General features: G+C 33.1%; 1 protein-coding gene across 1 annotated transcript in view; it reads right to left on the reverse strand.

Moving 5' to 3' along the window:
* Positions 1-15,309, reverse strand: part of LOC140436397 (platelet-activating factor acetylhydrolase-like) — a 17,320-nt gene continuing 2,011 nt past the window's right edge. The window contains exons 2-7 of the mRNA XM_072525159.1: positions 14,596-14,696; positions 11,028-11,142; positions 6,983-7,145; positions 6,366-6,719; positions 2,837-3,010; positions 1-295 (exon numbers count right to left, since the gene is read on the reverse strand). Of these exons, the coding sequence (XP_072381260.1) occupies positions 64-295; positions 2,837-3,010; positions 6,366-6,719; positions 6,983-7,145; positions 11,028-11,142; positions 14,596-14,696 (1,139 nt within the window). The 3' untranslated portion in view covers positions 1-63. The remainder of the gene's footprint in view (positions 296-2,836; positions 3,011-6,365; positions 6,720-6,982; positions 7,146-11,027; positions 11,143-14,595; positions 14,697-15,309) is intronic.

Consider the following 15,309-nt stretch of genomic DNA (forward strand, 5'->3'; position numbering starts at 1 on the left):
TAAACCGAAATATTTATTAGAACCTTTAATAACATTTAATAACAACAATTGAAAAGATTTTAACTACTGCTGCCAAGCCTTTGTTAATCCTTTCTCATAGAGATCACTTTTCATTTCGAGATATTTTTTAAAAGTTTCGACATTTCTTGGAACACCGACATGCTCGTTTAAAAACATATAAATTAGAGCATTATTGATTTTCAAGGCTTCGAGTGGATCAAGTTTCTTCATAAAAAGGTTTAGCCAATATCCCGCGACTAGAACGCTATCAGTCTGATTTTCGTGTGTTGTTTGCCTAAAAAAAGTAAAATGTAAATATAAATAACAAGAAGAATAGACAAACGAGTTGTGTTACAGCCGGTTTCTTTATACTTATTTCGGTGTCTCTCTGGACTGTGTTCAAAAACTTGAAGTACTCGCGATTTTTGTTATAAAGCAGTGTATTTTAATTGATTCGGGATAAATCGAATGTTCTATTCAAAACTATTTTAGTTTATGTAATGCTTGGAAGAATTTTCTAAAATTAAACCTTTTGAGTGACTGCAGCGTATGCAAATGCACTTTAGGCCAGTACATAAAAATCCTTTAAGTAAAAGATGCATACAAAATGTTTACATTTAGTTATCTATCATCCCTAGAGCTTGTGATAACTTCATTTTCAATGTATGGTATATTAAGTACCCGAGAAAGAGCATGTTGGAGTCTGCTTTTGGTACTATAAATCTTGAAAGAAAAGTACTAGAGTCTTGAAACTTGAGACACAAGAAGACACAAGTGGTGTAATAAAAAACTCTGAATTTGTGGTCAATAGTTTTTGTTCTTCTTTTCAAAATGCCACCCAATTTCTGTTTATTGATATAAAAGTTACAGTTAAGTGTACATCATTATGTACAGAAGAATCCTATTTTGGGGTGAATATGTTTATTTCTTCTCATACTCTTATGGCCTTTCTTTTTTTAACAATTGGAAATATGCAAAATCCTCAACATAATAATACATTTCTTAAAACACGTAATGAAATCGTGGAGAACAAAAATACATCTACACATCGAACCTACACAATCAATAAAAACAGAAGAAATACACATAAGAAGAGAAATATTCCAAGGAGATTCCCTGAGTGAATTATGGTTCTGCATATCTCTACAATTACTTTCACACGTACTCAACAGCGCAAAACAAGGATATGCAATAAAACACATAACAAGAACTCTACATTCCATCAGCCACTTACTTTACATGGTCGTCTCGAATTTTGCAAATTAATGACACAATGCATCATTAACAATCCACATCAAGGCGCAAAATTTCGGGCCAATGCTTTTTAAATGCATTCATTTTTTTTTCGAATACTGAGAAAACTAATAATTATTTTTGAAAAATTTAAACGCAGAATGAAAGATTACATTATTACCGAGGGCCGAGAGTCCCTTAGAATAGACAAAAAGTTTTTTTAAATGAGATATTTGAAATTAAAAATCACACTAAATTTTCTCTTTTTCTTCACCCCTGTAACTTATTAAAGTAAACATTATAGAAGTTTTCAGGGACTTTCGGTCCTCGATAATAATGTAATCTTTCATTCTGCGTTTAAATTTTTCAAAAATACTTATTAGTTTTCTCAGGATTCGAAAAAAGTAAATGCATTTAAAAAGTATTGGCCCGAAATTTTGCGCCTACGCTCTTGCAATATTTGCTTTTAGGATGAATTCTCATTTTTATTAAATGGCTTGCTGAATAGACATAATTGCCGATACTGGGCTAAGAGTGATCCACATTTTGTGAGTGAATTTCACACACAGCATCCTCAAAGGTTAAACTTATGGTGTGGTATCTTAGGGGATCACATTATCGGACCCTTCTTTATCACTGGAAACTTAAATGGTGCATCGTAACTTGAGTTACTTAGGCAAGTGGTTAATCGTATTAGAATAATAGTAGAAAATAATGAAGATTTGGTTGTATTTCAACATGATGGAGCTCCTCCACTCTTTGCTCTACCAGATGATGGATCGGCCATCTAGGTCACCGGATTTAACACCCCTAGACTTCTGCTTATGGTGGTATTTAAAAACAAAAATTTATGCTACTCAACCAGAATCTCTGGATGATTTACGACAAAGAATAGAGGACGAATTTCGACAATTAAATGTAGACGTGTTAAGCAATGTCAGAGAAGAATTTCAAAATAGATTGTAATATCGTATGGAAGTGATGAAGTAAACATTTTTGGTAGTGAAATATTCATTCTAAATGTTTGTAATAAAATTGTTAAAAAAATAATTTTTTTCAATCCAGTTTTCTTGCTTTTCTCATAGACTAATCACTTTAATCATTTTTGAAAAAAAAAGGTGGAAGTAATTTAAAAAAAATTATGTGATGATACGGGTGGTGAGAGAGTGTCTTTTACAGCAAGCTTAAATATGACATAATGTCTCCCCATTCAAATATTAATTGACGTGTTTTTGCTTTTTTCCTAAAAATTACAAGTTCAAAAGATATTTAAGCTGGATAGTTTTGTCTGAAAAGCACTGGTTATAAAGCAAGCATGGAAACAAGACAAAATCGTTATCCTACCCTTTATTATGTCACCCACAGGATAAAACCTACAAAAACTCAATATACGCATAGAAACACACTCAACCATACAAAAAGCGGTAATAATAAAATCAAGTTACTTTGTCCAAAAATCCTTAACTTACGTCAATAAAAAAGAAACCTCCCATTTATTTGGTGCCCATCCGTAAATAGGAGCGTAAAGCAGGAAAGCCTGAGATGACAAACTGATAATAATAATAATAATAATTTGAATAAATACTAATATTAAAACTCTTACCTAATGGTATACATTTGTAATTTGTGGTTTGTCATAAACTTAGCCATAGCGTTAACGTTGGTGGTTATATGGAATGTTTCCGTGTTTATAAAAAGTACAGGCTTCCCGAAAATTTTATCATGCAAGTCATCATCTTTAATAGGAAACATCCATGGGTCCAGTGCAATACATTGTCTAAAAATAGTAAAAACTATATCAATAATCTATGTCATAATATCTTTCTAGTGAATATTTCTATTCCCAGATACGTGAATTTCGAGATTTTTTCGATCATTTCGTGGTTAATTATTCTTTTGTATATTTTGGTGTTTGATCTCTTGCCACCACTAAAGATTTCGTCGCAGATGTTAATACTTTCGTATTGTGTGACTGTCATATTAGTAGGTTATGATTACGGTCACGGGGCTCTAGGCACAATAGATGGGGACTTGTTGTCAGTTGTCACTACTTGCCAGAGCGATCATTGTTAGAACGCGGGAATTTTGATATTGTTGATTTTTGCAGACATTTGTTAAAAAGTATGTTTAAATAAATGTATGGAACACAATGAAATATTATTACTTGGCGCAGTCTAGTGAAAATTAAACGAAAATCATGGAAGCAAGGTTACCAAATCCATTATTATTTGAAGGGAATGTGACCCAAAATTTTAAACGATTTAAGCAAAGTTTTGAAATATATCTGATGGCATCAGGAAAAAGTGGTAAAAGTGATGAAGTTAAGGTAGCCATTTTACTCAATTTAATTGGAGAAGAAGGCATTGAGATTTATAACAGTTTGGAATTAACAGAGGTCAAACAAGAAAAGCTAGCAGATATATTGGAAGCATTTGAGTCTTATGTCACCTCTAGAAAAAACGTGGTTTATGAAAGATATTTGTTTTATAAGCGCATTCAAGAAAAAGGAGAGCCTTTTGACCACTTTTTAACAGATTTAAAAAATAAAGTAAGAAATTGCGAGTTTGGAGTTGAAGCATTTTCAATGGTAAGGGATAGAATAGTATTAGGCACCAATAGTAAGGATGCACAACAAAACATGTTAAAAACAATTAATTTAGATCTGACTAAAGCTATTGAAATATGTAAAATGCATGAAGTATCCCAAGCTCAAATAAAAGAAGTTCAGAACAGCTTAGAGAAAGTGAAAATTGAATCAATTGGAAGTAAAGTCAAGCAGGGACATAATTCAGTCTTCATAGAGGTAAAATTTATGCCAGGCAAGTTCATGCACAGATTTATTATCGAGGAATTTTATAAAAGATGAAGTGGATGATGATAAATTTATTACAGAAATAGTTCACACTATTGACATGACTGATGAGAAGAGAGAGCAATTTAGGACTGAAGTGGATGCTGATGAGGATCTGAAACTAGTAAAGAAATATTGTATACAAGGGTGGTCCAAAACCTTGCCAAGAGTGAGCGATTCAATTAAGTATTATTATTATATAAGAAATGAACTATATTTACTTGACGGACTAATATTTTACAAAGACAGGGTTATAGTCCCAAAAATATTGAGAGAGGGAGCAAGATTATTGCATTCGAGTCAATTTGGCATTCAGAAAACCCAACAGAGAGCAAGACAGATATTACATTGGCCACAAATGAACAAAAGTATAGAAGACTGGGTAAGAAATTGTAGCAATTGTGAGATATTTAAAAGTCACAATGCTAAAGAACCACTATTACTTAGAGAGTTGCCTCAAGCACCTTTTGAATGAAAGGTAGCAAGTGATATATTAGTTTATGGTGGACAGTCATATCTAGTTCTGATCGATTATTTTTCTAAATGGCTCAATATAGTGAAAATTAATTCAAGGTGGTCATTAAGGAGTTAAAGAAAATTTTTTCAGCACACGGAATACCCTGCGAAGTCATATTAGATAATATGCCTTATAATTCGTGGCATTGTCAGCAATTTGCTAAAGACTGGGACGTTCGGTTTGTAACGTCCAGTCCCCGCTATCCACGGTCTAATGGGCAGGCAGAAAGAGCTGTTCAAATTGCAAAAAACATGCTTAGAAAGTCTGACGACTTAGATATGGCGCTCCTGGAGTATCGCAATACTCCAATAAATGGAACAGATAAAACACCGGCCCAATTAGTGACTAACAGGGTTCTTAGATTGAAGCTACCATCAAATAAAAAGCACAAAGACATAAATCTAAAGGAAGAGTGGGAGAAACTAGATGCAAAAAAACGAATATAAAAGTTATTATGATAGAAACACCAAGGTAAGAAGAGAAATAGTACCAGGAGAGAAAGTAGGTGTCAGACAGGGTAGAGAATGGAGACCAGGTAAAATTCTGGAAAGAGTAGATGAGGCACCCAAATATTATTTAGAGCAGAAAGAAAATGGGGAAGTGGTCAGGCAAAACAGTTATCACTTGAGGCCTTTCCTAGTTAAAGCGGAAATTAAGAAAAATATTGATTTTGCACATAATGATAGATCATTGAACTCCTCATTTGGGAATCAGAGGCGCGGAGTAGAGGAACCTTCAACTTCCCAGATGAATTCTGGAAATAGAACTAGCGCTAGACTCAAAAGGGCCCCAGTGCGTTTTAATGACTATCAAATGTAAAAAAAAAACAGTTGAGTCATGAATCACTACACGTGATGCTGCTAGATCTTGTTGGAGCTCTTGGCTTGTTTTTCTTGGGTACAATTTGCTCTTTCGAAGTAAATATCTTTCATCTGCTGGTCTTGTTTTTCTCTTTCTTCCGCCTTTTCCTAACCTGTTCACATCAATTGATCCCGTTTCTTGTTTACGCTTCAAAATCTTGCTTACTACCCTCTGACTCACTCCACACGCTCTTTCCATTTCTCTTTGTGACATAGAAGTGTATTCGAATAACGTGATATTTTCACGCTTCCTAGTCGTAATATCCATGATGAAATTAAAGGAAACAAACTCACTAATTACCAAAAACAACACAAAATAGTACAAAACAACACAAACTTAGTGGGAAATGGCCTAAAACCCCCTTAAATAAAAGGCCGAGAAAAGTAAGGTTATGTTTTCAATGCTTGGTTAGTTGTAAATGTATGGACAGTATTGCCAACTGATGATTCCATTAATTCGCACTACTGTATCTGAATATATTTTTTAGAGATTTTGGCGTCTTTTTTTTTAATTATTAACAACTAAGAGTAAAAAATGGAATTTTTCTTTAAAATGTCATTTTTTACACTTTAGTACAGATTAGAAAGCTTAAAAAATGGTAAAAAAAATTGTTTACAGTGCGAAATTATTACAATTATGAATAAAGTTTGTCTTTAACACATGTGCCCTTTTTTATTTCAAACTTTGACACACATAGTATAAATATTTTTCTAATATCCACTTCAATTGTTGAGCAGTATATTTGAGGACACATGATTGGCGATAAGTTTTTAAATTTTAAAGTTATAGATTTTGTTTTGGATGATTTACGATTGTAACTTTTAATTCCTGTCGAATTAAATAAATAATTTTAATATTTAAAAAATAATATATTTATATACATATATGTGTCTCAATACTTACTTCAAATAAGGCGACTTGGAAAACGTTGTTAGCGCTGTAGCTGCACCAAAAGAATGACCCATCATAACTAAATTATTTACGTCTATTTTACCTACTAAGTCTTCTAACCTAAACTGATTGTTTCGAGTATTTGGTACACTATCCAATACATTGTTAGGAACAATGCCGCTGTTTAATTGCACAATAAAGTTTATTGCACGTAAACATTCAGCCATTCTATGTTGAATCTGTTGTTGTCGTTCTCTCAAATGACTTCCTCCTAAAGGAATGTGTTCGAAATCAACGTATGTTTTTAAGTCTTTTTCTGCGTTAGCTTGGCTTTCATAATAGTAGGTACAAGAGCTTGATTTGTCCCTTTAAAAAATGTTAGAGAAGATATTAAAGGTTGATATTAAAATTATATATATATATATATATATATATATATATATATATATATATATATATATACAGAGTGGTCCTTAAGTAATTGTACAAAAAGAAACAGTAGATTCTAGACTTCAGTTCAGTTAAATCTGAAGAAACGACGATGAAGGTAAGTTAAAATGATTCTATTAAAAAATTAATAGTTAAAATCACAACAAACATCCTTTAGTAATTTTTTTATAGTAACATACCTATGTTCAATACAAGCTACCAAATAACCATGTGATGCCAAATCGTAGCATATTTTTGAGTAAATATATCTACTTCCACCTAATCCATGTGACAGAATTATACATTTCATATCTTCTTCAGTCCTTACTTTCTGACCATATAGTACTGGTACTGTGGGGTTGACTGAAAATTCAAATAAAATCTTGCTGTTAGAATTTTTACACCATAAATAGAAGAAAGAGTACAAATGAAAATTTATTGTGTAAAATAATAGTTTCTACGTGTCGTAAGGTTTGAATTGCTTTCACTTCGTGATCCAGAACATTTATCTGCACCTGATAACTACAGTTAAATTTAAATTGAGTTACAAAGAATTCTAAGAAACATTCTGCCAGACACCAGATGAAATAACCACCTGTGACAATTCCAGTTTACAGAGAAACACCACCAGTGAGTGGAAAACAATTACAAGCATGACCGTATAAGTTTTAATAATGTTAGCAACATTTGTAAACAAAACGTCAGAGAAAAGCAATTTCAGACCATGTTCTATAAACCTGAAAAACAATGTTGATGTTTCTCTATAGCTTAATAACCATTCGTGCGTTTTTGTTGCCTGTGTACCATCTCATTAATAAGGAAAAAGGGCATTGTCAATATATCAACAAGGATCAGAACTACTCCCGGAAATTACAATAGAATAAATAAAACTAGCCCTAAGAAAAGCAAGGAATCATAAATCTCCAGGCGAAGATTGTGTAGTTATGTACAATTTTTCTCCATTACTTCTTATTCTTTGCTTGGTTTTTTGCTTGTTCTTTGCTGATTCCTCGTGTCTCTAGGATTGAGGTTACATTATCATCCCATGTCTTTATTGGCCTGCCGCTTGGTCTCTTGGTTTGTCTTCTGGCTTCCCATACTTTTTTAACTGGTCTTTCTTGATTCATTCTAACCGAATGTGTCCATGTGTCCATACCATCTCAGTTGGGCTTCTTCAATTTTCTTAATAATTGATTGGACCTTAAGATGTTCTCTGACTGCCTCATTTCTAATCCTGTCTAACCTGGTTATACCCATTATTCTTCTAAGAAACTTAATTTCTATGCTCTGTATTTTCGATTTTAATTTATCGGTAAGCGTCCAACTTTCACTACCAAAAGTTAAAATCGGCACAAACACCGTCTTGTATATGGTCACTTTGGCTTTTTGGGATACTTCTTTTTTCGACAAAAACGTACTTTTAATTGCGTGGTACATCCGAACAGCACTTTCTATTCTGGAACTTATTTCAGTTTCTTCAGTTCCTCTGTTCTCTATTTGTACTCCCAAGTATTTGTAAGTATCGATTTGTTCAAGTGTATTTCCGTTATCTTCGTTTGTTTTCTATTTTTTCCACATACCATTACTTTCGTCTTCTCATTATTGATCCTCAAATTTCGTTTAATTAGTGCAGCGTTCCATACTTGTAAATTTCGATTGAGTGCTTCTTCATTTATCCCAAATATCACTAGGTCGTCTGCGTATGCACACTCTGAGATCCACACTGCATCTAGATTTCTATGTCCGGCACTTGAGTACTAAGAAAATAAAAACCCTTTTTAACATGTACCTTTTGGACAGTAATATACCCGACAAATGGCACAATGCTGAGGGAATTCTATTTTACAAAAAAGGAGATCCCATGAATCAGAAAACTACAGAACTATAAGTCTTCTTAGTCACCTATACAAACTCCTTACAAGAATAGTAACGAATCGTCTTGAGAAAAAACTTTATTTCCACCAGCCAATAGAGCAAGTGGGATTTCGTACCGGATTTGGAACAAATGACCACCTATAGAGCATTAAAACGGTAAACTTCAGTTAGTGTTAGTGTGTGCCAGTGTGAGTCGTAAAATAAACATCTCCAAAACAAAATTCATGACAAACCTAGTAGGTACCTAGCGGAAACATCAATATTGGAGACAATGAAGTAGAGCTGGTGGAAAAACACATATACCTTGGACACGAAATAAAGAACACAAGACACAACCTAACATTCGAACTACGAAGAAGAATAAACCTAGCATGGGCAGCCCATGGAAAACCCAAAGACATCTTTAAAAGCGATATACCAATTTCTTTAAAACGTAAAACATTTGACCAATGTGTGTTGCGTGTGATGAGCTATGGTGCCGAAACTTTGACATTGACAGTTACAACTTCTAAAATGCTGCAAATAGCTCGAGTCTATATCGCTTCGTGACCGAATTAGAAATGAAGACTTAAGTGAAAGTGGACGAAGAGATTGCTTGAGTGGAGCCGAGGTTAGACAAACGAAGTAAAGGAAGACAACCTACTCGCTGCACTGAGTGGAAGAAATTGGATGAAAAGTGCTCAAGATAGAGCACAATGGACAAAAATTAAGGAAGCCTATGTCCAGCTGTGGACGCAAAAGGCTGGGTGATGATGATACCATCTTATTCATTGGGTCCATTATATCTTCAATGTAATTTTGTATTTCCATATTATTCAAGCCCCTAATCTGAGTTTAGTTCTACCTAATGCTCTCTGACCGATTGGATTCTCCTCCCATATTCGTTAAATGAGGCGTTCGTCATGGGTTTTTTGCACTCTACCAGAAGGTGATCTATCAGATGGAGTATTGTTTAATTGATTTTGCTTGGCTGGTGGTCTATGCCTTCCAATTCTTGTCCAAATTTTAATACTGCAGAGTTTTTCTATCAACTGTTGGCGCCATATATACTTTTCTCAGTATTTTGGTTTTAAAATGCCTTAATAGTAGTTTATTGTGTTTCATGGTGGTCCAGCTTTCTGAGTAGTATGTTATCGCTGGCTTAATTACTATTGTAGCAGTTCATAGTTGCATCTTTTTCTATACTTGTTTTTATTTTATTGTTGGCTTCTCTCTTCTTCCTTCTTAGGAATTTCATTGTTTTCTCTCTGTGTATGTTGAATTGTTGCCTGTTTTTATCTTTTGGGCATCGAATGTGCGAAATTTGTTCTTAGTATCTTTCGCTAGTTCAGCAATATTGTTGGGAGAATGGAAAATGCTGTACGATAGGCGTCTGTAGCAGTAAAATAAATAGCTACAAATATGGGTTTAATAATAAACACCAACAAAACGAAGTATATGAAAATAAGCACGCAACCAAAAATTCTACGACCAATCGTTATAGAAAATGAATTTGTATACCTGGGAGCGCTCCTTAACACTGAAAATAATACTACCGTAGAGATAAACCTCACAATTTGCACGGCCCACAGTTGCTATTTTAAGCTCAATCTCCTCCTTAAATCCACAATTATATCGAGAAATACAAAAATAAAACTCTACAAAACAATAATACGCCCAGTCCTAACATATGGTTCAGTTTATAAAATATACAAGGAACCAGATATAGTAAAACATATTAAGATAGGACGTCTGAGGTGGATAGGGCATGTAATAAGGATGGAACAAAATGACTCAGCTAGAAAAACGCTCCTTGATAGACCCCTTGGCAAGAGAAGAAAAAGAAGACCCAAAACAAGGTTCCTTGATAACATCGATGAAGACATGAGAAATATGGGAATACGTGCTTGGCGGAGAAAGGCGATTGATATGAACGACTGGTGAGAAATTCTTAAGGAATCTAGGACCCACGCAGGGCTGTAAAGACAGAATGATGATGATCTTTCGCTAGTTGGCATTATTTGATAAGATACATGAATAATTAGTACCTATACACAAAAATTTTGAAAAAGAAAAAACATAAAAGGAATTAGAGGGGATAGAAAAAATAGATATGAAAAGAAAAAATATAGACATTAAGACCACGCATCTTATCTGCAGAACAAGTTATTAGAATACTATTACTAGGTTTTTTGCTATTTTAATATTTACCAGCGATTACTATTTTACTTTAACTGTTTAGACTATATTTAAAAACTATTATGTTTATATATATATATATATATATATATATATATATATATACATATATATATATATATATATATATATATATATATATATATATATATATATATTCTACACTGTTGCTAGAAGTGCTAAGACACTTACCATTCCACCAAATCGCTAACTTAAGTATATAATACGGAATTTTTAAAACTTTTGCGATCCCCATTAGCTCAGTGTCATTTGTTGGAAACCATAAAAATCTTTGGTTGGATGTTTTCTAAAAATATTGTAAATAAAAGAAAAAAGTCATATAGGGGAGGATGGGGCATCATGGACCATGGGGGTAATGTAAACCACATCGGTTATTTTGTTTAAAATTAGCAACACTGCATCTAGTAACTACTACAAATATGCGTAGACATCTTATCTACTTTTAGTATGAGTGTGAACGCACGGGGAGTACGTTCAGACGTGTTATAATTAAAAACACGTGTTTCGTCGCTGCTGATCTAAGGAATTTACTACTTTTGACTAAAGATTTCTCGGTAAGTAGACATGATTATTTTAACTTTTTGATACTGTGGTGTTGCTTGTAAAGTGTGCTTTTAATAATTAAGATTTGCTTTTGATACGTTGTGAACTGGTACGTTAATTTCCATATTTTGAATGTGTACTACGCATGGGGCAACGTGGACTAGGAGTGGTTCACATTGCCCCATTATATTTTCTTGACACTTTTTTAATTATATGCTTCTTTTGCAGTTAGAAATGGTACGAAATTATGTGAGGAAAACTGAGCAACAATCCTGGTCTCTTGTTGCCTTGAAGAATGCTATCCGGACAGTTAAAGCTGGGGAAATGGGCTATTTAAAAGCTAGTAAAGTTTATGGTATCCCGAAAGCAACGTTAATTCGCAGATGCAAAGAAAAAGTAACAAGAATTTCTCCTGACGAAAAGGGTCTAGGTTTCTACAAAACGGTTTTTACCAAGGAACAGGAAGAAGAATTGTATAATTATATCTTAGATATGGAGAAGCGTTTATACGGAATTACTTTGCTTGATCTTCGTCACCTAGCTTTCCAGTTAGCCGAAAAAAATAACATAGACCATCCATATAATAAAACAAACAAACTTGCAGGTTTAGATTGGGCGTACGGATTTCGAAAACGGCACCCAGGGCTTTCATTACGTAAACCCGAATCAACATCTGCTGCAAGAGCTGAAGCTTTTAATCGTTACAATGTAAAACAATTTTTTGATCTGTATAAAGCTACTTTGGATTCTAAACATGTCAATCCAACGCGTGTTTTTAACTGTGACGAAACAGGTCTAGGTACAGTCCCCAAATGTAATAGTAAAATCTTGACGCATAAAGGACGGAAACAAGTTGGACGGCTTACTTCTGCTGATAGAAGTGGAATAACAACAGCCGTTATTTGCATGTCATCATCAGGAATCTTCATACCGCCGATGTTAATCTTTGCAAGAAAGAGAATGAAAGTTGAACTCCAAGCTGGTGCACCTCCAGGTTCAATATTCGCCTGTAGTGATAGTGGCTGGATAAATAGTAAACTCTTTTTAATATGGTTTCAACATTTTCTTCAACAAACGAAACCAAGTGAAGACGATCCGATCTTATTGATTTTGGATGGACACAGCAGCCATACAAAAAACATAGAACTAATTTATTTGGCTAGGGAAAAACATGTACATATCATTTGTTTGCCTCCACATTCCACCCATCGAATGCAGCCAACCGATGTTGGTGTCATGGCTCCTTTAGCACGATATTATGATATGGCATTAGAAAAGTTTCTTAATAACAACCCAGGCAGAGTGGTAACAGCTTTCCAAATCTCTAAAATTTTTGGTGAGGCTTTCTTACGAGCTGCAACACCTTTGACTGCTATTAACGCTTTTAAAAAATGTGGGATAGTACCTTATGATCCCAATATATTTACAGACCTCGATTTTGCACCATCTGCTACGACTGAAAGAGATTTGGAGAATAATAGTCTACCAGTTTCAAGTCAAGATGATGCAATTCCTTCAACTTCAACTGCAGAGCCTCACTTAAGTCAAGATGAGGTAATTGCTTCAACCTCAGTTGCAAAGCTTCATACTGGTAACGATTTTCAATTGACAATTTTCCCTGCACACAATAGAGCAACAACTTCATTTGGAGCAAACAGCCCTAAAGACATTCGTCCTCTGCCAAAGAGAAGTAAATTAATGGAACCAAAGAGGAAATCCAAAAAAGGTAAAACGGCTGTACTGACATCTAGTCCGTATAAGCTAGAATTAGAACTTGAAATAAACACGAAGGAGGCAATAGAAACAATGAAAAAGGAAAAAGCTAAGAAAAAAATAAATGATGATAAGCACGAAGATAATGAAAGAAGTAACAAAAAAATAAAAGTTTGTCCTTCCAAAGATGGTAAGGGAAAGAAAAAAAATAAATGTAACCTTCAAGTACAAGATGATGGCAATGGTGAAGATGCTGAATGTTTTTACTGTAACGAGTGGTTCTCCTCATCAGCCAATGAAGAAGGATGGGTACGTTGCTCGGCCTGTCTGAAATGGGCTCATGAAGCATGTGCGAGAATAGATCCAGAAGATGATGAAGAATTTCAGTGTGAATTTTGTATTTCTGAATAAATATAACATGTGTCTATTTTTACTAATGTTCTGTTACCGGTTTTCTAAGTATTTTTAATAAAAAAATTCTTTTTACTTGATTTTATTTACCAAACATAGCCATTAGATAATGAAATAGTGTGACTTTCCTCAGTAGTTCACATTGCCCCACCCTATGGGGCAATGTGAACTTTTGACATATAGTCAGTTGTCATTTTTTTGTTGAAAATACGTTAAATAAATTATGTTTCAATTGCAACTAAATGACAGTTAAATGTTTAATGAACGTCCCTAATTAATTAAACAAAACAAAATCATTTCTGGTTTAACAGTATGTGCATATCTTCCTTAGATGGTTCACAATGCCCCATCCTCCCCTATAGTATTGTAAAGTAAGACTGTCAAGTTACCAGAGTCTGAGAGTCAATATTCTCAGATTCTCTAGAATTTTTGGTCGATAACATGGTGGAAGTATACATCACAATGAGTCACAATGAAAATGGTTTGGTTATTGTATGAAATATATAAATAAAAACTTTATTTAACGTCCATTAAAATAAACCAATAAGCTAAACTGTTCTTATATTGGCGCTCATACCTGGACGGTCCTAAATCATGGAAAAAGCATTAAAAACAGAAAGATCCATGGAGATCAAACTAAATAAAATCAAACTAAAATTTTCAAATATCCAATAGAATTAATAAAATCTAGAGGAATTAAAAGAAGCAAAAAAAAAATATTAAAAATAAATTAATTAATTAGTTTCCAGTGCAAAATTGAAAAAATTACATGAGCGCCATCTATCCCAGGTGGGATAAAATTCTAAATTTGCTGAGTAGGTATCTATTCTTTCTGCCTTCGAGTTTGTGTCCAGTTAGATAGTGACGGAAAATTACTACGAAATTAGTCTTGTCTAACCAAAAAGTAAACTTCTACATAAAAATAGCGGAATTTGATAGTCTATATTCTACGCGAGAATACAAACAGTTACCTACTAAAAAATTTGTATACAATGAAACCGTTAAAAGTTTACTAATTTTAAAAACGACAAGAATTTTTAATGGTAGGTACATCCAGCATTAGTGTACTTACTTCTGCGGTTTTTGGGCTACTAGTTGGATAGTATAATCGTAAAAATATTCCATTTTTACCATATCCGACCATAACATCTGAGCATCCTGGAGTATAAGGCCCTGAAATATTAATTTTAATTATGCGCATTAAAAAAATTGTAATACATCAAGTAATAGTAAAATAAACCTTCGGAAAATTGATAGTTTTATTATACTGTTCTAGCCATAAACGAAAATACCTGATGTCGCCTATAAAGTTATTTTTGTGCATAAACATAAAATATCAAATTGCAAAAAAAAGTGTTTTGTTACAAAAGAAATAAAGTAATATCATTAAATAAACCTTAAAATAACATCGTTGCCAAATTAATACCGTTTTTAAAGTAAAAATTAATATTTATTGGTCTATAAGAAGATCAAACTGTAATGATAATATGCATTAAATATTTATTAAAAAATACTATTTATATTCCATTAATTATTTTCCTGTAAATCCTTGATTTCCACTTAATAAAGTTGATGAAAACTGAGCAGATTAAATATATTTATTATATTTATATATATATATATATATATATATATATATATATATATATATATATATATATATATATATATATATATATATATATATATATATATATATATATATATATATATCAATTAAGACACATTAAGCATACAACAATAATTTACAAGATAATAAAAAACAAAACATATAGCCTATAACGAA

Source organism: Diabrotica undecimpunctata, chromosome 3 (assembly GCF_040954645.1).
Source record: "Diabrotica undecimpunctata isolate CICGRU chromosome 3, icDiaUnde3, whole genome shotgun sequence".
NCBI classification, from domain to species: domain Eukaryota; kingdom Metazoa; phylum Arthropoda; class Insecta; order Coleoptera; family Chrysomelidae; genus Diabrotica; species Diabrotica undecimpunctata.